This window comes from Tachypleus tridentatus, chromosome 1, assembly GCF_004210375.1.
Source record: "Tachypleus tridentatus isolate NWPU-2018 chromosome 1, ASM421037v1, whole genome shotgun sequence".
Taxonomy (NCBI): Eukaryota; Metazoa; Arthropoda; class Merostomata; order Xiphosura; family Limulidae; genus Tachypleus; species Tachypleus tridentatus.
Window position 1 is genome coordinate 81264441 of NC_134825.1, and position 24763 is coordinate 81289203.

Here is a 24763-nt window from a genome sequence, read left to right on the forward strand (position 1 = left end):
TTTTCAGGCTATAGTAATTAAGTAATACTAGAATGATATTTAATACCACTGTTTTCTATTTATAACAGTATGTCTAACAAAAGTTACCAAACCTTAATTTCTTTTTCAAGAATCATAATTCAGTTTTCATATTTTAATGTGATTTTTTACAGTTGGCTATCACATTTTAATTACTTCACTTACACACTTTAGAATTTCTGTTGTCGAGAAAAATAAGCATTTTGAAATACAATATGTAACCAAGTATTTACAGGTAAAAATACTTTTGCTGCATAGATCTAATTAATCTACTGAGATTTTGCATAATGACAAGCAAAACTGTTAGAAACTGATGCAAAAACATAGATATTTGGTTATTTAACAAAATGTCATTAAAACGTATCCACTAAAGAAGTATAATACCAATTTATATACTCACTGGGTTAGCAGATGAAAGTCGACCTGTAACTGCAGCTGTTTGATCCCTATTTTAACAAATAAGCAAAGAAAATTAACATGTAACTGTCAACCTTAAACAAAACACTTGCATCAAAGGATCCACACTAAAATATATCCTGACCTCAGTACACTTAATTTTTATAAGCATGAATATTTGCACTAATTAAGTTATATGTTTCCTAAACTGAAAATGTATTTCTGATAGGCACTTCTCTCTACTCACAAGATTAGCTTTTCCTGTTTTGTGCTACCCTCTATATGCAAATTTTTCATAATGTATACTAGAATAAGAAATTTCAACATGTCTTTTATACAAATCTGCATGTGTCATCTCTCCATGAATAGGAAAGAACCTCCATCATGTGACACATGTGACTCTCCCTGTGTGCCAATACCAAACCATCACTTCAAGTGGAACCTATTATTATAGAGATTGAATACTTTGTTAGATGCCAATCACCACAGAGTGGGATTCAAGGTAAAGCTGAAACAGGGGGACCTTGAAGGAAAAGAAGGCATTTGTAAGTAATTGCCTTGTGTCACAGCCGTGCTGAAGTCTGTGGCAGCAGGTGATACTCTGAGGAAGCAGAAACGATGATTTGGTTAGGCAGTGAGAAATAAATATGTGCAGAATCATCCCCATGCTCAATCACAGAATCTCTTCTATGACTGATAAAGACAAGAGGCAAGGGAGAAGATAAGTTGATGGAGTTGATGCAAAGAAATGTGATAGAGGTCATACCAGGAAGGACAGAAAAAGAAATAGGCCAGAAGGATAAAACATCAAACCCAACTGGTCAGGAGTAACAAGGGAAAGATCACATGAAAAGGAAGGTTGCCAAGGGATAAAAGTATAGAAATGAGGACCACAGAAGGAAGCTGTGTGAGCAATATAACAATGGAGGACACAGACAGAACAGAGAAGTCTGTGGGTCAGGATGAGGGTGTAAATGAAAAACAGAGGATAGACAGATTGAGGAAAAGATGAATGATCTTCTTGTGCCACAGAGGTCTTAGGAAGGAAAGCATGATCAAGATAAAGGATAAAGTAGGAGGAGTGATACAAAGTTTTAGAAACGTTATGGGCAAAAATATCCAACCTATGATGCATGCAGGCCACAATGAGGAGGAATTATGCCTTCAAAGATAAAGCATGAAAGATGACACTTATGCCTCAGTCCAGAAGCAATGAATGCCTCAGTGGTTAATGAAGCACAAAGCAACAGATCTAGGTGGAAAGGACAAGGAAAGCAAAGATCTCATGGAAATGCAAAAAAATGGGAAGTGTATGATAAAGCCACCCAAATCCTTGAAATTTATAAGACCAACAAACTCCTCTTAAAGAGCAATGTAGAAAACATGGAGATACAGGCATCCATTGTATGAGAAGCCTGGAAACCTTGAGTCAATGCTCAAGAGAGATGAACATTCCACTTGCATTGATACATAGTCAAAGAAGATGGATGAATGGTACTAGCTAAGTGTGAAGCTACTCTTCAAAAGAAAATGGAACACCTCATCACTGCATGAAGAAGGTGGACAAACAACATGGAGTGGAGCACCAGTGATTGGGGTTGATGAAGCAGGTCAGGATGAAAAAGGAGGGACCACCTGCAGTTGGAGCAACTGAAGGAACCAAAGTTTAGCAGGCCAGTAAGAACCAATCAGAAGGACTGAGCACAGAGAAGCATGGATAAGGGAGACCACTCTTTATGAACTAAACAGATGAAACCAATCTGGTTGAAGGTATCAACAGCCAAAGTTTGAGGATAAGGAACCAGGGACCAAAAGCAAGGTAATTTATGATTTAGGGTAGTGGCAAAGGCATCAATATGGAGCATACCCAGGTGCAGACAGTCATAAAAAAATGGCAGGTTCAATCTGTCAGTAAATGTGATCCAGTCAAAAAAAGGCAATTAGCTATGAGAGTGAAATCACCTGATACAAGACACACCACCAAACAAATTTAATGTGAGTGTGTGTGTGTGTTTGTAGATCCATGTTGATAATTAATATAAGCCACCATGGAAAAATTTCCAGAATGAATCCTAACCAGCTGGAAAGAAAAAGAAAATGATCCAAAGCCCATTCAACAACCTGGAGAACAACCTCAAGCTTGATTTTGCAAAATATATTTATTTCAGTTAGCTATGAAATGTAAGGTTAGGGCATTCTACAGAGTGGGAGTGGTAGTACTTGCCCTGTCACATTTAACAGACTATACACTAGTCTAAGTAGTAAAAACAAGTTTGATATAGAAAACCTTGTAACTTATTTCATAATTATATATTGACTCTGTTAATGCAAAATATAACTCCATTTCATGCATAACTTAAAACTTTCACTAAGTCTCCTAAACAAACAACAGTTGGCAATTTAATATAAAATTAGCATTTGTTGCAAAATAAGTCTTTTTTTATGGTAAGAAACAAAAAAGTACTAGTACCATCAGGATGTGGTGGCAAAAGAAAAAAATAGTCTATATCACAATTCCTATATTTTCATATAGATTTTTCGTTTTATGTATCAAAAAAGTCAACCTCATAATTTCACTACTATCTTTAATTACGTATATTGTCTAACTATTTTCAAAATTGCTTTTCTGCTACTTTATATTAAAAGCACAAATAATAACAAACATAACATAATAATATTAGTACAAGTAGATATAAGTTGTTGCAATCTATGCATAAAGAGTGCAGGAGAAAAAATTATTTCAATTAATTGTATCTGAAAAGTGGTTTCTTTGCTAAAAAAAACAATAAGCTGAAATTTAAGTTAATAGAAAAAAAGAGAATAAATACATGAAAGCAGCTCTTACCAAGTTGTACAAAGAATGTCCTGCAAAGAAATAAAATTCAAGATACTTTAATTTTGCATTTAATTATCTGAATTAATTTAACAGACAATGATTTCCTATGTAAATATTTTAAATCTAGTGAGGCACAGAAAATATTTTTTTTGTAAATTATAAGCTTTTACATTAAAAAACATATATATTTTCTATTTCAATAAAATATTCATAACAAACAACCTGTTTTTTCTGTACAACAGAAATTAAGACACTAACTAACAGAAACAATTGTTGCACATTGTATATACACAATCATTTATGTACTGTAGATTTACACACTTCTTAATACTACAGTCAAAGTCTAGTGAAATAAATGTAATTAAACTTACATTTTTAATGTGACTGATTAATCCATCAACATATGTTGACTTTACTTTAACAAGCTAATGAAAAAAAAATATATATCAGTTTTCTGAAGTATGAAAAGTAAAGTTTTATACCTGTATCATAAATGAAATAATATAATTAGTTTACCTTAATAATATAGTTATTTTCTGGCCTGAATATTGCTTAATGAATGTATATTAATAAAAATATTTCTCTTAAACCTACTGCAACAATATTTCACAACCAATTCAAACAATACAAAAATGTTTACCCACACAATAATAATAGTTCACATTTATTCATTATTCATGAAAAAAATAAGCACAATCTCTTGTTACCAAAGCTTTTATTTCAGTAATAAGACTTGTGTGACAAATTTTTATCACAGATACGTAATTACAATCATAATTTTTGTTTCAAGAATACATGAAAAACTTTCAATTTGAAAAATATAAAATTAAAAGTTAACATGTTTACACTAATCCCTAAAAAGACTACTACATTATTTTCTTTAATCCCAAATAATTTTATATCACCCAAATAGGTCATAGCTGGTGGGTTTAATCCCATGTGATAAGGTGTGATCAAAACGTGCATATCACAACTTTGAAGGAGTTGCATTCAAAATGTGATTATACAACTTTATGATCAAACTAAATCAATAAACTTGGCATCAAAACACAATTAATATGTCATATGTCAGTATTACATAAAATTTAATTTCTTTATTTGAACTACAATGCTAAAAAAAAGTATTCAAATACTCACTCTTGTATGACACACGACATACCTGTGCTACAAGTTGTTCAATTTATATGTTATTACTTCCTGTCGAATGTTAATAGTATCTAAACACTTAAAATCTCAGATTTCACAAAATAAAAAGAAAGAATACTAAATAAGAACCTCCCACATTATTGTATTTTCTGAGATATCAATATATTTAACAAACCTACCAGAGAAACCCCTTACATCTTTTTCTTTTAAAGCCATTTATTTACTCAAACCTACTTCTCTTAAGTGCATGTTTATAATAAACTGAAAAAATATATACTGACCCACGCAAAACTTATGGTTATCTGTCAGTTTTATGTTGAGAAAAACTGAAATTTCTTAGGAAATGTTGAAATGTGGTTAGTAAAATCATTACTGTAAACAGAAATGAATTTTCTTAACCTATCTTCCTAACTAAGATATTGTTTTTAACAACTTTTTTCTTTTACAAAATGCACACTTAAAATATTCACAAATTAATTTGTGTTCACCTCGGTTTGAGAGAATCAATGAGGCTTAGCACAAGGTTTAGCAATCATGTCTCCTGAGTAGAAGTGAGCTTTAGAGCATTATGAGTACTGGAGACAATTATTTGTTATGTATACTTTTTAATTTATTGTTGTATGTTTTAACAAAAACAACTACAGCTTAAGCACTTATGAGTGAATAGTAATTATATATACATATGTAATATATAATAATTGGAATGTCATTGTGTTTGACAAAATATTATTATGCTATTTAAAGATTTGTAATTTATTGGCTATTTTTAGTATTTAATTAAAAATTTGTCTGATAAACATACCCACCAAATTGTCTATTTAAAATTTTTCCTTCTATCCCTCAATCTTCTGAGTTTTTTATAAACTAGTTATACTACAGATGTCACTAAACCATAATGTAAATTTACTTCCAAGCTTATTGTTTTTTTGTTGTTGTTTTTTAGATATAGCTAAGAGATTCACATGTTTACTTGCTTTTCAGAGCTGGTGTTACATGTTGTCAGTGGTAGTATAATGGCTCACAGTGTGATTTACTGCTTTATTGTTTGGGAGAAGCAATGCTCCATATAATAAAACGAATAGAAAACATTTACTAAAAGAATAAATGTTTAAACTATGAATATAAATAAGCTGTAACTTTACATTCAACACAGAAAAAAATAATTGTGTTGCTGCTATTTATTTCATGTTTTCAACCATCCTTTTGCTTATATTTGAATAATATCTCTAAAGGCCCCCCGGAATCAAGTACACTGTTTGTGTAGAAAAAGCTATGGAAAAAATATATAATGTTACAGAAAAAGAACTTTTGATATTCACTTTCACATAAACTGGCTCAATAAGTTCTCAGATGAATCTTTAGTAGAAATATCTTATTAAAAACTTGATTTTTTTTATAAAACATACTTTTTATGTTTATTAAAAGACTGTCAAATGCCATTAAGAAACATAAAGTAGATTTGGAATTATAGTAATTATTAATTATCCAGTGATTGAGCCTGTGTACACAGAGTTAAAACATCATACATTTTATTACTAACAATACATGATGAATATATCTAAAAATACTGACATCACTTATGCTTATTACAGAGTAAAATGTAAAACCTTGAAAGGAAAATGTTTGAAAATCCACTAGTATTAATATCACAAGTGCCAAACAACTCACATGTCGATATTCCAGAATTAACTGAGGCAGTGGGTGGCAATTCTTTAATGCTTCAAGCTAGTAAAGTATCATAATAAACTTGTTATACTATGTGCTTTATTCTAGATTTATGTAGATACTAATCAAACCTGATAATTAACTACAAATAGAATTATATGCAAAAGATACAAAACAAGAAAAGTAAAACATAAAACTTCTATGCTGATTGAATTATTAAAAATAAAGAGTAAATAACTCAGAGAGATAAGAGTGTTGCATATACTGCAACAATGTAATACATATGTTAAACATCAACACACAATCACTATATATATCAAAATATTTCTCTTCAACACATAGTGACTACTGAAGTAAATCACAAGTGCTTCTGATAAGCAGTAACTAATAACACGGCATCTGAGTAAATGAGATTGATGAAAATTCTGGAATTATGAGGTGATCTTTTCCATATACATCATTCGAAATCAAAGAAATATATAGAATCATGTATCATTTCACTAGAAGAAAATATGGTTTTATAAACAGATAACTTTCTACACCAATGAAATGTTGGAGAATATAAAATCACTTACCACTGCTTCACATGTTGACCTAAGATTGTTCACAGTTGTTAGAGTAATCTTCTGTAACTTACTGTCTAGTTTTAACTCATCAAACAAAACCTAATTTGAAAACATAATAGTCTTAAAAAAGTCATTCATTTGTTAAACATGATACAATACATTATTCCTCAATATGTGTTAAACAAGCAAAGGGAAAGGGAGTTATTCTTACATAGTTATTCCTCATTCTATTACACTAGAATTTTAAAATGTTTTAATTTAAGGTTTGTGAGGGAAATTATTGCATTATATTTAATTTTTTTCTTATTGTACATATTATTTACCACTTTAATGATAATACTCCTGAAACCTCTTGCACATTCAAACTAAAAAACTTTCAAAATTTCACAATGTATTGAGCTCCAATGAAAAAGGAACAAAATATTACCTTCTGCTTAAACATAAATTTCAAACATGGAAATAATAACTGTTGGAACAGTTAATACAATCATAACAATTCAAAACATTATACCATTCATGTTCAATAGCATTTTCATGATGTACATACTATGAAAGTTATCAACACCAAACACAGACAGCCAATGTAAATAGATTTTCACACTAATTCAAAACATCTACAACAAGAGCAATCAGGGAGATAGAATGCCCTTGCCATAATACTCCTTTTCAAATCCTTCTCAGATCCAGAATGATCAACAATCTGGATCATTTTTGTAGTGTGATGAGGAGTCTCAACCTTAATATGTACGTGAAATTTGGTGCAAAATGTTAGTGTACATCAATCTACTAGTTTTTCAGGATATACATGAAGAAACAAAGAGAGATTGTGAATCAAATATCTCAACAGCCAGGCCAAGCCAAGTAAATATCAAACTTAATAACCAAAATAATTAAATCTATTTTTATTTATTAAGCTTAAAATAATGAAAAAAGAACATGTTCAATGATTCTAACTCTAGTAGGATAACTGAAAAATTGTGGACATTTGTATACAAACTGACAATTTATATAATGAAGAGTTATAGGCACAGTCAAGCTGATTACTTTCTGACATAGTGTAATTTCTGATTAACCATAGAACTACTTGTTATTAGATGGTATGTAAATCTATGTATTTACCATTTCTATTTAATATGTATTTTCCTTCTCATTTTGAAAAGTAAGCACACAGCGAAGCAGTTGAATATATTCATTATCTGGTATTTACAAAAACTGAAAAAAAATCCTGAGAATATGAGGTAAAAAAGAGACAGCCCTTTCACAGGAACAACACTGACTGCCAATGAGTAGTTAATATATTATGTGTCAAAATGTCACAGAGAATATTTCCAGCATAATGCAAGGTCCAAAAAAGGACTTTAATGCAGGTTACAGAACAATAAATGACAATCTGCAAGAGTTTGTTAATATTCATTGGTAGCCTATGACTTTGAACTTAGTCTACTTAGATGAAGGTGGAGGAAATGCAATAATGCACTAATAAACATCTTGCTAATCTTGCAAGTAAATGATGCCCAAAAACATCTGTTAACTAATAAAACCAAGGAATGCTACCAAAGCAGGATGTATTGGTAAAGTGCATATGTTGAGTAACTTATAAGGGGACAACACATGAGGACAATCCTTGGTAGTGATTCCAGTGCTTCCGAACTCTACTGACTAGGAATGGATCTTTTTCAATAGGAAGCTTCATGTAAATGAGCTACTACCCCAGAGACTGCCAAAATACATTACAAACTTGTACACTATTGTTGTTGCAACTGTGTAATGGTTTCTCTACCTTGTATACCATTTATACATGTGATGAATGATGTGCAAGAGATTAGAATGACAAATGTCTGAGCCCAGTTCTGTAAACAATGTGACTGCAAGAATGCTCTATCTTAAAATACTCTTATGTTGCTTATTTTTTTGCTTCTTCACAGAATTATTACTGTGGTATGTATGTTAAGACAAAAAAAAACAAAATCTGGATATGATTTTTTGCGATACATATTTTGTATGGCACCATGTATGCAAAGATAACAATTCAATTTTATTTCAAATTCCTGAACGACAATATGGACTTTGTTAGCTATTTTCCTTAAGGCAGTCAAGATTGTACAAGAAAATTTTCTAAAAATCATTACAGTATCATAAAAGTAGACTATCCTACCATCAAGAAATATTTTCAGGCACACTTAGAAAGCTGTATGGTGAACATTTACATCACTTTGGTTGCATAATGCATTCATAACAGTAACGGGTGCAGCAGATGATATAATATTCCAAATAAATATTGGTTCACATGGTAACAGAATGTTTTACAGCTTAGTACAATATCATAAAATCATTGTTTTATCAGTTTCTTCATATAAGCCATGTTGGTGTCAACAATGGTAGAATTAATCAAAAACATAGTTCTGCAACTGGACTATTATCAATATAATATTAACAGTTAAAGTGGTTTAAATACATATGCACATACAATATAGTGTCTAAACTGTTTTTGTTTTACCTGTTTTTAGATGTTAATCATACCTAGGTTTGATTTCTTAATCCACTTGTAATTATACAACATAAAACAACTAGTCTAAATGTTTTACGTACTTGTCTTAATTGAGGGTAACTGTTTATAGAAAATTCTCTTCCTGCAACCTTGTAAGCTTCTTTTTTTACTTCCTGGATTCTTTCCTGTGAGTTATAAGTTTCCAAAGTCATTTTTTTCCATGTGACAAACTGACATGCCCCCTAGTGTAATCTCAATATTCCTACAAAACATCTCCATTTACATGTATATTTTTTCAATGCAAAGTTGTATTTATATTAAATTTGTAGCACAGAGCAATTTAATGCAAAATACACTTAAATTCATGTTCATATACTGATGTTAAACTAATCCACAAATTCTCAATTTCTTACTTTTATTAAATATTTATGAATATAAAAATTAATTTAACTCTACATGTTGTGAAAATATCACTAATGTTTTGCCATTGTTATACAGCCTCATAAAACAAATTCAGTTAAATCTACCCCCATATTATTGTTACAAAAACTCTAGAATTTTAAGCCTTCTAAATATTGCATCCTAACATCTAAGTCTTTTCTTCCAAGCTTTTTATTCCAGATCACTAGGGAGGTGGGTATTCATGATTCCAATTATTTTAAACTTTGAAACTGAGTTAACTAATAGTTGTTCTACACTCCAGAAAAAACAACAAGTATGTGCTTGTAAACCTGTGTTCATTGCTAGTCTCTCAAACCACATATCATTTCAGTAGATCTTAAATGCACCCTTTTTATCAAGGATAAAAACTGAACACAGCAGTATCATAAAAGTAGCCTCACTGGGGTTTTAATTCTAAATTCAAGTTTATATCTATAGACAAGTCCAGAAGTCTGTTTTTTAAATACAGCAAAACACTTAATTAACCAGCAATCAAAGTTAGTTCGTTTTTTTTCAAGTTCATTTCCTTACTCTTCATAATGCTGAAACATACTTCTCAAGTTTCTATTTACTCATTAAGTCTCTTCAATACTTCTGACTTAAACAAATATTTTTTATGATACAGCCTTACCCAGACTTTTAGTATAACTTTAGAGAATTTAGACAACTTTCTGGCAAATTAATTACCTAAATGACTGATATTCATAATGAACCAAAAACACATTGCACACTCTTCAATGAAAAACCAGTAATATTCTTCCACTTGTAAAATTCTTTTTGATCATTATATTTTACTTTGTACAAATTTTCAACCAATTCTTAAAAGTTTCCATCAATATCACCATAATGTAACTATATAACAAACTGTTTGCTTAGATTAACAACTTTCTTGGTAACTACAACATTATGAACTGTTAGCATTTGCACTTTAAGAGTAAACAAAAATGATAATTTCATGACTGCCTTAACAAATAAAATGAAACCTATTAAAAAACAGACTATAACAAATCATTAACATACTTCTCCAATATTTTTCACACTTGTATTTGAAATGATGTCAAGCAATCACTACTTTTTTCATAAACATTCACAAAGTCTGGCATTTTGAAGAATCACCTTGTCATTAAAGCCCACATCACTACACCTGGTCATGCTCTATCTGATAACTATGCATCTTTACAATAGTCCTGTAGCTTAGTTTTCATTTCAAAAGCTCTCTTGTAACTCTGTTGTGTCTAAAGCACACCACTCCTCCCTGCATGGTTTCCATTTAGTGTACAAGAAAAATGATTATCCAAGCACCTATTTCAACAATGCAATTGCAAATAAATCCACAGGAGCTTTATCCTACAACTCAACCAGTACGTCTTCACATGGAATAGTATGAATACCTATTTCATTCTCCGACTGTTTGAAGTATACAATGTTGTACAAGATGTATGACTAGAAGCCTTATCTTGATGAATCAACTCCTTCTTGATTATGCTGTGTACTGTTTTATGAAGCACAAATACGGCTTTTGCCATTGATATTGTTGTTTGTGGGTTCTCATTACAAAATGCTGCATTTTGCTTACCATGGCTAGAGAATAATTAATTACAGGTCTCTTTCTGGACAGTCCTGGTGCCCCAAACTCATCTATATTATTCTGTTTATCAATGCACCATCAAGTGAAGCAGACATCCCTATCATGGAAGTTCTAAATCCATGTTCTGACCATATCTTTATGAGCTAAGTGTATGAATATTTTGCATTAGAAAAGGGTTGCATATCCTTCCCAAAAGTGCTAAATATTTGGTGGCATCCCACTACCTATGCAATGTCAAACAATGCTAAAATGTACTTCTGAAATGCGTAATTCCAAAATTTCATATCTGCTATGACTGTCACATGGCTTTCAATATGAATAATCAAAACCAGTTTAATAAAGCATACTTAACCTTATGTATTCTATCACTTCAGTAAACTTGTGCCTATGCTTTAATAGAACTAATGTTACTACATTCAGCCATCTCTAGCAAAAAATATTTATAATCTGTTTCAAATGAAATAAAAAACTTGCATCACATATCTGTAATAGATACAGAAAAACTGTCAACATTTTGCTACTTTCTGTGAAAATAACTTCAAATCTACTTTACGTTTATATTAATTTAAAAATAGCTATAAATGTATACCTGCAATATTTTCTTTTCTTCAAGAAGTGTGTTCTTGTTCACCTTAATTCCCCTCAGTTCCATCACTACAATATGAATCAAGCACTAAAAAATCTATTTATAGAACATGCTGTACAAATACGAATATATTAGGCGTTAAATCATTGCATAAAATTTTTATAATAAATTTGAGACTCTCATTTTATATTTTTAATGATATTTTAAATGCCATTCAGAGAGCAAAACCAATATTTTATCACAAAAAATAAGGAACAGGGTCTGAGAAAGTTCTCTAATCATCAAAACTATAAAAACACATTCATAATACTGGAGGATAAGATTTAAATGAAGTTTTTCCATTGCACTATTTACAATGAATTTGTTTTTATATAAATTTTACTTGATGGCCCGTTATGCATTTCAAGTAACTTATTAATTTCACTTATTTTGTTGTTGACATAGCAGACTTATTTACAATACTTTACAATTACTTGGGTATTCTTATAAGACTAGTCACTATGATTAATGTTCATCATCTTAGAACACATTTCCCAATTTTGATAAAACTTAAAGTGGCAAGTCTGAACATGGTCAATGAATACACAACTTTAAATAGTTCATCATTTACTCAATATGTTCAACCTCTAAATGACAACTGCAATTACCAATAGTGTGTTTAAGAACTGGAAAAAATACTCTGTTAAACTTGTAATACATATTGTTTATTACATTTTAAAAGAAAAAAGTGAATAATGAATCAAAGTTTATTTTACATACACTTAAATATTATGAAATTAGTTCCAAATACTGAATAATTAAAAATGTAATATAAAAATTATCTAAAAATCAAAGTCAGTACCTGACAAAACTGGAATAAGCTTAACTTCCACGTTAACAAAGAGAGAGAAAAGGTTTTGTTCCTAAAATACAAATACAAAATATATCAACCCCCTACAAGTACCTAACTATTTTATAAATTTCAAGTTTACAAAGAGAATAAGCTTAAAAAGAAATAGCTTCATGAAATTATTCATAACTGATTTCATAATTCATCAGAAACAAAATTATATGCATGAATACAAATTAGGTTTTAAAGTTAACTGTACCTTACATACTTTTTAATATAGTTGTAACCTCTTATGTCACAGTTTTTTTTATTTTATCTATAATTTGTGAAAGGTTCATTAATCTAATAACACACAATTTTAAACTTATCTGAGCTTACCATAACAGTTGTTATTCAACCAATATGATATAAATAGCATCTTAAATACTGCTATTTCTGTCATATCCAGCAGACCTAATGAATCCTGGTATCAGGCCTTCTTAGTACTGGATATAGCAGATACAGTGTAATTGATACATTGTCATATACTTTTCTTCACCTTCCCTCATATGTTCTTAGAATTTTTTGTTAATGTTAATACTTAAAGTATGATACTCTTAGTTCCTATAATTCAAAATTAATAACTCATTCATACTAACCTTCAACTGATCCTTAATCACAGAATAAAATTTTTGAAGATTTTCAAGGTTACTTATTGTGGAAGATACCTTGTAAGTATCACCTGAATCCTAATTTTATGGAAGAAATATTGTTACAATAGATTGATACATTTTAAAACGTCAAAATTCAAATGATGTACAATGAATTAGCTTTGTGTGTTTAGTATAAGGTCATAATATTTCAGTATACACATATATTAGCCAAAGAAGAAACTGTAGTGTATTATGTATCAAACACAGCCACCTCTAGCTATATTAATACCTTAAGCAAGTTTAAAATCTGTATCCACCCACCTCTCCTCCAATTTAACATTCAGTTGTAAGCAAAACTTTAAAACTACAAATCAAACCAGATTTGTTTCTCTTTTTTTAATCAATTAATGGTTGGTTGGTTGGTTGATTTAGTGTTTTATGGCACAAAGCAGCTAGGCTATCTGTGCCAAACATCTGGTAAAAAGTTAAAAGTAAATTTAGTAAAATTCATAAAAGGAAATTAAAGTAAAACAAAACATTTAAAAAAAACATAAAACCAATGTTTACATCTAGTCTACAACGTCAAGAGAAAAACTACAGTAATTCAAGTTGTAAAGGACTTTCTGTAGTGTAACTGTAATAATCATAACTCGCCAGGAAAACTAACAGGTAAGTACAAAAACCACAGTCAGTCACCCGAAGTTGACCAATAAATTGTGATTAAATGTTACAAAAAGAATTAACAAACAGCTACCTTACCAATTTAAACTTTTGTAGTCATGAATACCTGACTTTTCTTGCTTTCATTCAAGTGAAATCACCATCTACTTTCTTAAAGTTCAATTTGTGTGCAATTTCATTTTTAAATAAAGTTGTTACCAGTCCAACTAGTCTTCTCTGTACCAAGGTTCATCTCAAACAGGTTTTAATTTGAACTTGGAAATGTTTTTTCTCCAATAGCATTATTGCTTGGTCAAGTCAACAGAATTTATGCAACAGATGTCTTAGGAAACATATATGCTAATTTGTTTTTCCATGTACATTCCAATGCACCATTTATGATTCATTTTAATTATTTTCATTGAAACAGTTTAAAACTCATCACATAGTTCTGTTGTACTGACATAACTTGCCTCACAATCTGAAAAGCAAATCTTAATCCTTAAATGGCAGCCATCATCAATTAATGTTTCCAAAAAAAAGAAAACCATTATCAAATGACAACTTTATGCTTTGCACTCAGAACAGTTATCATCAATTGATGATAGAGGCTAAAAACATTAGTTGGTAACCCCTCACATTGTAGTGGCTGTACTCACTCAAAGCATTGTGTCTGAGTCATTTTCTCAGTGTAAGTCATGGGGCAGAAAAGAAAGGGTGTATCAGCTAAGGGAATGAAGCAAAAGCATTTTTCATCAAAAGACAAAACTGAAGTATTAACACACAATAATTATTCCAATGAAAAAGAAAACTTTTCAGATTTTTCATCATCATCAAATTCAACTGTTTCAAGCTCTGAACATGATTTAGATAGTGAATTAAATACATAAGTAAATTAGAATCCAATGGTTCCCTATAGGTAAGGTGTTACAATTTTCATCCACTTATTCATTCTTCTAATAATAGGAATGCTGGATTCACAGATAAATTTAGATTCACTGATGAATCTAAAGAATATGAATTTTTTATTGCTATATTTAATCGAAGTATAATGAGTCATACTGTGTGAGAAATAAACAAATATTATGAGTTTTGGAAATCCTTGAGTTCCAAAGAAAGTGAAAGTTACACTCCCTCTACTTCACAAAGTAAGGAATGGGAAGATACAACTATTGAGGAAGTATGTATTTTTGTGCTCTAGTGATGCTTTTGACATGTGTAAAAAAGCACGTGTTGGCTAATTATTAGAAGAATGATCCCCTTATAAGAACCCTAATTTTACCAAAATACATTAATCAAGACTAATTCAGGAATATTCTTAGATATTTGCACTTTGCAAATAATGAAGAACTGATGCAAAAAATTAATTAAGGAAAGTTCAAGAAGTATTTACAATGGTGAAGAACAAAGCTAAGGAATCATATTCTCCATTTTAAAAAGTAATTATCAAAGAATCTTTGATTTTTTCAAGGATTGCATTGTTTTCAAGCAATGCATTCCAAACAAGCTCCATAGATTTGAAATAAATATCTTTGTATTATGTGATTGTGAGACATGAATTGTAATAGATATGATTATCTATTCTGCAACTGACGTAGATGTCCCCAAAAATCCCCAATTAAGATTTTCAGGATCAGCTGTCAAACAACTGATAAAAGACTACCTTGGAAAATATCATATGTTATATACTGACAATTATTATTCAACTTTCTCTTAAAAAGTAAGAGTGTTTTTTAAGGAACAGTTAGAACTAATTGTAAGAACATGCCCAAATCTGCACTTCTAAAAAGGGGAAATGTTGTGAGACCAAGAAGCATGGAAATATTTTAGTACTTCAATGGAATGACAAACATCCTGTTACTTTGCTTAGTACAGTACCTAAAGGTGAAAAGAAATGCAGTTGAAAGGATGATTACAAACTAAATAACCAATAACCAAACCCAATATGGTTTTAGATTGTATTATCAACATGAGGCTACTTGACAAAAGTGACATCCAAGTTGGAGATATTGATTGCTCTCATAAATGAGTGAAATGGTACAAGAAGCTTTTTTTTTTCACCCATCTGATATCTCAATTTTGAATTCTTATAATATGTATCTAGTAAAAACTGGCAAGGAACCATCACTGAGGCAGTTTAGTTACAATGTAATTTACCAATTATTGAAAGGTATGGAAGTGTGACAAGATCTTTCTCAGGAAGATATAGTCTTATTGTTCCTGATAGACTTGTTTGAAAATAAGCATTTTCTCAGCACTTTTTAGAAAGTATTCCATCCTCAGAAGCTAGAAAAAGTGAACAAAGACAACGTCACATATGTATGCATACAGCAAGAAAAGTGAAAGATGGTGACTACTTGGTGTAAAGAATTTAGAGTATCATTGTGCATTGGAGAATGTTTTTGTGATTTTCATACCATAAAAAACATTTGAACTCATAATAAATAAGTCTTTATTATGCTTTTCTTCTCATTTTCTTTCATATTTTGTTCAAAATTCATAATAAAAAATGCTAAAGATTATGTTTAAGAAATTTTTTTTACCCAATATTTTACCACTGGTGAGCTGCTACCTACAACATTCCTGCTGTTTAAGGGTTAAAATCCACTCACCTTTTCTTCATGTTTCTTTAATTTATTTTTGCCACTCAGCAATGTAGCAATAGAAACTGGGCAATTAGTCGTGCCCTGTAGTTCTTAAAGTCTTTCTCTTATGGACTATACTGCTGTATTAATAGTTTTAAAAAAAATGGTCTTGAAGTTTTCCTGTGGATACAGGGCAACTTTGCACCAAAACATTAGTAAACAAAAATGTTGAAAAAAAACTGCTATTCTTCTGAAAACATTCTGCTGATTATGATTCTTTTGCAAAGTCCCTTGAATACACCAATACCTTTTCAAAGCTGTAAAAAGCTATTTTTGATCAGTGCTGTCTTCTATATGCAAAAATTGTTTGCATGCCAGACACCTTGCACCCTCACTTACAATTAATATGGTTCTATTGCATTTCACGTGCAAATCATGCAACTCCCTCTATTTAATTTTACTGAATTATTATTTCAAGAATCAGCAGAAAATAAAACACCAGTTTTCAGTGGGGAGGAAAGATAGGAACTATGAAATGAGGTAAGTATGTGACAGAAATATATTTTCAGTGTAGGAAAGCTAGAACTTCCAAAACAATATATCACCTCCATCCATATATATATCTAGAATCCTATAACAAACAGGTGAAGGGACTGTTGCAAGGGATGTAAAGAAGCACCCTTTTAAACTATCCAAAGAACATTCTATACTGATGATCATTACAATAAAGAATCATCCTTGGGCAACTCCACCACTTCTGTACCAGGTATATTCTTCACCCAATGTGGTAAAAGGTGTCACAGACACAGGTGGAAAAAGGAGCTTAACAAAAAGTGAGAGAAAACAGTGGGACTGGAATCTGAAACACCTAAGATCATGCACTCAATACCAATGAAGAGAGGCTGTAGATGAATCCTCTAGAAATATAGGGGAAAGTGAAACTGAATGTGCTTCAAGATGTAGAGTGGCTAGGGTGTAGCAGACTGTAGAAAGCTGGTCTACTCCAATCCAAAACCAAGTGATATTAGGAATATAAGTAACAACATCTGCACCTCAAGTTCAATAGAATGGAAGTATATGCTGTAAAAACTGATCTGCAAAACAGGCACATATGCACAATTCACAATTAACCAGACATCAGTGTACCCCCAACGTCCAAATGACAATAGTAACAGGCAACATATGTATGAGAACTTATGTTGATTGGTCCTGCTTGAAATTAAAACCCAGTCACCAGGAACAAACATTAATGTGATGGTAGAATGAGAGATCCCAACTAAAAGGGTGAGCTGCAATGTGAAGGATCAACACCAAAGCAACATCATCTCCTTAGACAGGAATATACAGCATTAGAGCACATCTCAAACTGCTGGACACCACACAGAAGTGCATTGTATTAAAACTGCACCCTCAGTATAGTCACAAGAAATGTAGGGGCAACACCAAACCCTGAAGCCCATGGTACAGAGATGGAGCACTTTTATTATTTGTGTGCACTTGCCATCTCACACTTTTGAACAGGACTGTACAGCATTGGAGTGCATTGCTAACTTATGGTTACCACTTCACAGAAGTGAATTGCCTCTAAACATGAAATGCAACCTCACTCTCTGGACAGTCACAGAAGCCAGGTACAACATCAACCCTCATAGCTCACCAGATAGAGTTGGTGAATAGGAATTTGAGGACCAACAGAACAACACTTCTCTATTCTCATCTAAATGTAATTGTATACTTAGTAATTCATGTAAGATCACACTGAAGATGATACCTGCATGGTCCACCACCCCAGTGGCTGGAACTGATAAAAAGGGCTCCCATACTCCCTTTGAAGAACAAGGATGGATAATATGTGGTAGGAAATCCAGAGGAATGGATCATGAGATTTAATTCTTGACTATAGGATAATATTGATTCAGAGCCTGTAACACTGCTAAAAGCTCCAATATATACATATGATAAGAATGTTCAGCAGAAGTTTATAGTCTGGAAGCCTTCTGTTGATCAACCCATGCCACTCAACCATGTAAGAGAGCTTGTTTGTCTTTGTTTCTGAATTTCACACAAAGCTACTCAAGGGCTATTTGTGCTAACATCAGTGTAGAGATGCAAATCTAGATAAGGAGGAGGAAGTGGTACACCCAGTGATGTGTAGGCCTTGTTTAACCACCAACACAGATTAATGAGAAGGGAAGAATGAAGAGAAATGGGAAAATTTGAGGTATCCTGAGCTAGAACCCAATGATCAGAAACAAATTCCCACCATATGCAAAAAAAAAAGTCAAACAAGCCCCCACCAAACCAGTTCCCACAGGATACTCACTGGTAATGCTGGCGACAATGAAATCTATGTTTATAAAAACGATAAATAATGGAAACCCTAGTTGGAAGAACAGATCAAGAATAGGAAGGTATCAGAAGTGGAAAAGGAACATGGGTTTTCAAAGGCTTGGGTTGAGACAAACAAACAATCAAGGACAAAAAGAGTCAAACATTGCCTCACAGGTTCCACATATGATTCCAAAGTTTCAGAAATATCCCCAAAAATGAACCATTGTAGAAATGGAGCCATACAAGTCCCAAAGGTAAGTTGACAGTAAATGAACTTGGGAAAAGACAGCATTCCTCCCCAGAAGGTCCCAACAACAAAGAAACCATGTGTGGAGAGAGAGAGAACTGAGGAAGACAACTGCACCACTGTAGAGGTAAAGATAAAGAAGAATTTTCCACCCAAATCCCTTAAAAGAACAGTGAAGGGTCAGCTCCCATATTGGCAGTATTGATTTTCACTGTTTGGAATCAAGAAAGGAGTAATCTGTCTGACTGTCTGATGGTAAGCCAAGACAAACTGATCTGTGGCCCATGGAGGGTGAGGCATGCTAGCATCAACTCATAACTAAGAAACAAATTTCTCAGCATGAACACTGATATCAAAAAAGATGGGGAAAAATACTGAGAGGAAGGAGTGTGGTGTAATAAGAAAGAAACAAAATTATAGGAAATTGGAGAAAAGGATAAAAGGAACATACATGAGAAATCATGTCTAAAAATGATGGTATGAGAAAGCACAGCATAATTGGAAGGAGGAAAAAGCTGTCAAAATCCTCATCTCTATGTACAAGTTTTGCTTGTTCAGCAAACTTGTTTTGTATTTTTCTTTTTCTATTGGAAAAAGAAGACCAACACAGGAAATGAACAATTTCCCAATGAATAAAAACCAAAAATCTCTCACTCAGTTCTCTCAGCCTGAAGCCTGTGTAGATGTGGTAAGAAGAGGTGGTGTAACCTCCAAAGTGGTCATATTAAATTCAGTTTTCATCATATAACATTATGAAATTGTGAAAGTTATTCAACTAAAGAAGAAGAATAAATAAAGGAAATTTACAGATAAATTACAAGTTAAAAACACCAGTAACATTTAGAAATGATTTTTCCAATTTGTACGATATTAGTAAACAAAAAATGTATGAGTAGAGCACAAGCAAAACATGACTGTACCACTGTCAAACGAGAAGTGACAGTTCAGTAGAGGGAGCCACATGCATCAAAAGGTTGTCTCACTCTTACTTGTGGAGGGTTGTCTCATGAGAATTTGCATGTAAGATGCAGTGGAAGTACAAGGCTTGTGACATACAAAACAATTTGGCATAAAGAGAGTAACACTGAACAAGAATAGCTATACATGTGAGTATCAACTTACGGTATCAGAAGTCTTCTTGTTTTTTTGAAGTGTAGAATGGCTTAAACCATATCAAGATCATTATCTTGCAGTTGCTTATTGCCTACCACACTACAATTAAGTCTAGCAATATAAAGGAAGTTGAGGATCTTGACAGTGACTGTCTCAGCTTCAGAATGATACTTTGTTTCACAGTATAACATGACCAAGTAACAAAACTTAACATAATAATAATGTTATATTACAGATTGCATGTATACAGTTTAAAAAAAAAGCACAGTTTCACCTGACAAAAAATTCTGTATAAAGAGAAAAGAAGACAGAAAGTGAAATACATGTGCACTGTAGCACAAGTCTTTTAACTAGTTTTTCACTTATTCTGGTGGAAATCTTACGACTTTCTTTTAACTGGTTGTGTTTAAATAATGAGAATGGTGCTCTACTAATTTTCCAATACTGAACATCAGAATGGTTTGGCTTATCATCATTTCTACAGTCTGCAGTATAATGTAAGAAAAAGATCTTGATGTTCTGGTTAATCAGTCTCTTAAGTGATCCAAGCATTGTGCTGTTATAAATGGCAAGGCAAATGGAATTTCAGGTTGTATCTACATATATAATGAATACAAGACTGAAAAAAATATAATGTCATTGTGTATGTTGTTGATTAGGCCTTGGGCTCTTTAACTTAGAAGGAACATTGAATTGTTGGAAAGGGTTCAGAGGAGGGCTACTAGATTGATATCTGTGATAGAGATGTCATCATACAAGGATACATCAATATCTCTAATTGTTTTCTCCTAGAAGAAGTATTAGAGGTGATCTGATTGAGAGGTGTTTAAGATTGTAAAGGGAAATGATAGTGTATATGCATCATTTTTTTATACTTAGTAGTAAGGATGGTAAAACTATGGGACATAATTATGCATTTTGATGGAGAAGAAGAAGTCACCTTCAGCTAAAATAGCTTTATTTTTCTAACAGGATGGGAGGCCTTTGGAGTGGGTTGCCTTTAGATTTGATAAATGCAAATAAAAGTTAGATTTTTAAGGAAAGGTTTGATAAATGTTTGAATAATAAAGAGTTTGCTCTGAATATTTAATTTTAATTTTAGAGTTTAGTAGAGTAGATGGGGCAGCCTATGTGGAGTAAAAGGTCCTTTACTGTCCTTAAATTATCAGGGTTTTCTTAATATTTCTAATAATAATTAACCACCAAAACTCACTCTGGAATGCAACTCTTTGCTAATCAAACAACTCAATTCTAATTTTTCAAAATAATACACACTTTTAATTTTGAAATTAATGATTTTTTTTCCATTATCAAATATAAATATTCCAAATAAATTATATGTTACAATGTGTACTACTCACAACTTACTACATACAGTAAAATTCGTTCAACATACAATTTTATGGACATAATTCATAAACTCACTTACATATTACACAGATTTCTCCTAGAATAACTTGAACACAAATTACTTATTCTATAACTTAATTTTGTATCAAATTAAGGAACTGAGGAACAACTTTGTTATGATGATCACAGTTAAATTTAACTCAAATTATTTTAACCCCTTTCTAACTATTGCTAACTATAACAGTTCCTTATATAATACAGCATTATGTTAGTAGTTTAGTTCATTAGTTTCTGCCAACTACTTGAATTGTAATATTTCCCATTGTTGTTACTTACTTGTTTAAGTCTTATTATTACTGTGACCCTACTTGTATCATATTATTATTTAAAATGTTAACTAAATACTATGGTCCATCTTTATTTATTTCCAGCTTTCCACTATGTAAACTGATTATGTATGTGAGAGATAAGCATACCTTAAAAGTCCAATTAGTTGTGTATAGACACAGATCACAGTATGTCTAGTACATTATTTCTTGTTTTACTGCATTTTTCTTTGTTATTTTGCATTGTAATCATAAGTATTTGATTTTATCATACAACTGAGTTATTACATTTGTTATTTTTTACGTATATAAGTATCAGGCATTTGTTTTACTGTCCATACCATCCTGTTACCCAACTGTACTGCTGAATAATACCATGTGCCATAATCACTCATCTAAGGTTTAAGCTAGTCTGAAATAACATATATATATATATATATATACACCAGATTATATAAATCAGTTTTATGCTGTTAATTCTACAGCATAAAACACTAAGTGAAAGACTAGTTTTATTTGAATGTTCATGCAAAGATATACGAGAACTATCTGCACCATTCATCCATAATTTTGAACTAACAGACTCAATAGATACAGGGAAAGCTACTAGTCAATAGCACCCACCTCCAACACTTTTACATCACTCGTATAAAGCATTAATAACCACAAAATACAGATTATAATTTTTTCGTGGCAAAGTGGCACAACTATGGATCCTTGAATCCACTTGACCATGCCACACCTTAATTTGAAATGAAAAGAGTTGTTTCTTAAATTTTGTGCAATACTACATGAGAGCCATTTGCATTTTATACTAGCCTGCCTTAGTTTTAGTACTAAACTAAAGAAAATGCAACTAATCAATATCACCCACAACCAACTCTTGGGTAGCTCTTGTCAGATCAAATAGTGGAATCTGACCATAATAATATACCCACAGCATCAAAATGCAGAGCATTTTTTTTATTTTTGTAGTGGTAACAAAATGTGAACAATGCAACCTCTTAGTTAATAAGATCCTCAGAATACACTAAATTTCAAGAGAATGAAATTCAAGGAAAGAAAAGAGAAAACAAAGTAAAATTTATATTTATATTTCAGGTGAATAAACACTTTACACAGTATCAACTTGAAACTTCTTTGTGAGAAAGAATTATGAGAACACACAAACTTGTGACTTTATAATATATAGGATAGTAAGATTCTATGTAAACAGATTTCTTCAAAATGGCAAATATTTTACAGGTAATCTTTGGGCAAATAAGACATAATTTTGGACACAGTACATGCAATATCACATGCATAAATCAAAACATCATTTATAACAGCTCCTTTTAATGTTTACATGTGCTGACAATGTCTCTTAATTGAGAGCTCCCTACTAAACACATAGTGATTCTTTTTATCTTTAACCCCATAAGATCAAAGTGGAGACCTAAAATTAAAAACTGTAAGTGGCTGGACATAACAATGGATGAAGGTATAGGTCCTCTGAGTTCAAAGTTATCAGTCCAGGAAAAAGAAGTGGCATACAATTGTAACTATTGGAAAAAAGAAGAAATGAACAAAGGAAATATGTTTTCTTCATTATGGAGGAAAAGACATAAAAATTCAAAGTCTATAAGTTACATATTTGTATAAGAAATTATGCTTCTCTTTAAAAATTCCTACATATTTATACTTACTGACTGAGGCATGCTGTTACTCTAGTAATATAAAGATACATTTACTGCAAAAAATGAAAAAATTAAGACTCACAGTTACTTCATCTAAATGGAAAATTTCTTTAAAATCAGCAATGGTTTCTGGAACTTTTTCAGCATTTAGCAGCCAAGCTGCAATCTTGATATCATGCACACGCCACTGTCTAATAACTATCATAATATTCAAAATAAACAAACATGGATAAATACAGATACACACACACATAAATACATATAAATAATGACTTAATGTAAATTATCAAGTTAATTACAAAAACTTTACCATTAATGTTATCATCAATAGCTTTCAAAACTTTAATCACAACTGTATTTGTAACATGTTATTCTGAGATCTTTAAATTATGTTCTTTATGTTTACAATTTCTTTTTATTTTTTCACAACAGGATGTTATAGAAATAACATTATAATACATTTTTCCTCCAATGTTCATTTATTTCAATTCTATATGAGATTAATCTAAATTCAAACCTTGCAGATGTTTTATTATTAATTTATATTGAACATTACTTTTTAAAATGATGGTCAACTAATTTAAGTAATGGGAATTTCTGTAATGTAAAATGATTTCATGACTAGTCTGTCTTGTTCAATAAAAGAATTAATAATATGAAAAAAATTGAAAAATAATAATTACATAAATACAAACTAAAAAAAAATGGCATTTATCACAGAAATGTGAATTAATTATGATAACAAACTCCATTTTAAGATATAATTACTATATGTGACAGGTTTCAATTACTGAACTAACTAGTTTGTTTTTTAAAAACAATACTATCTGTGATTTTCACATCTTCCTACTGTACCTGTTCTGTAATCTATCTTCAATTTAGTAACCAAACAAGAAATCAAATTCTTGACACTGAATGACACAACAACAGCTTCAGAACTCAGTATATGAATTACAAGGTTCCTGAAGAAACAAAATGAGAAAATAACTTTTATAAAGCAACCAATCAACATCAGACTTTTTCTTTGCATTTTTGTAATTAATACAACTTAACAACAAACAAATATATATTCTCATATTCATGCTATTTCTTTGTAGTTGAACACAAAGCTACAGAATGGGCTATCGATGCTGTGCCCATCATGGATATCAAAATCTGGTTCTTAGCATTACAAACCTGCAAACACACAGTTGCACTACTAGGTGGCCACACTTATTTATACATTAGTGAGATTGTACATTCAAGCTACAGTTTATAAAAACTAACAGAAAAAGGAAGTCTCTC

General features: G+C 31.3%; 1 protein-coding gene across 9 annotated transcripts in view; it reads right to left on the minus strand.

The window, feature by feature from the left end:
• Positions 1–24763, minus strand: part of LOC143253370 (uncharacterized) — a 58937-nt gene that overhangs the window by 17942 nt on the left and 16232 nt on the right. For 3 of the 9 annotated variants that reach the window (XR_013029556.1, XM_076507140.1, XM_076507139.1), the window contains exons 8-18: positions 24335–24441; positions 23562–23677; positions 13198–13287; positions 12572–12632; positions 11734–11798; positions 9217–9300; positions 6637–6726; positions 6065–6121; positions 3622–3675; positions 3260–3279; positions 419–464 (exon numbers count right to left, since the gene is read on the minus strand). Coding sequence is in view for 8 of the 9 variants with exons in the window: in XM_076507140.1 (XP_076363255.1) it covers positions 419–464; positions 3260–3279; positions 3622–3675; positions 6065–6121; positions 6637–6726; positions 9217–9300; positions 11734–11798; positions 12572–12632; positions 13198–13287; positions 23562–23677; positions 24335–24441 (790 nt within the window). In the remaining variant the exon portion in view is untranslated. The remainder of the gene's footprint in view (positions 1–418; positions 465–3259; positions 3280–3621; positions 3676–6064; positions 6122–6636; positions 6727–9216; positions 9301–11733; positions 11799–12571; positions 12633–13197; positions 13288–23561; positions 23678–24334; positions 24442–24763) is intronic. The other 6 variants (XM_076507186.1, XM_076507147.1, XM_076507177.1 and 3 more) reach the window with 5 other exon arrangements.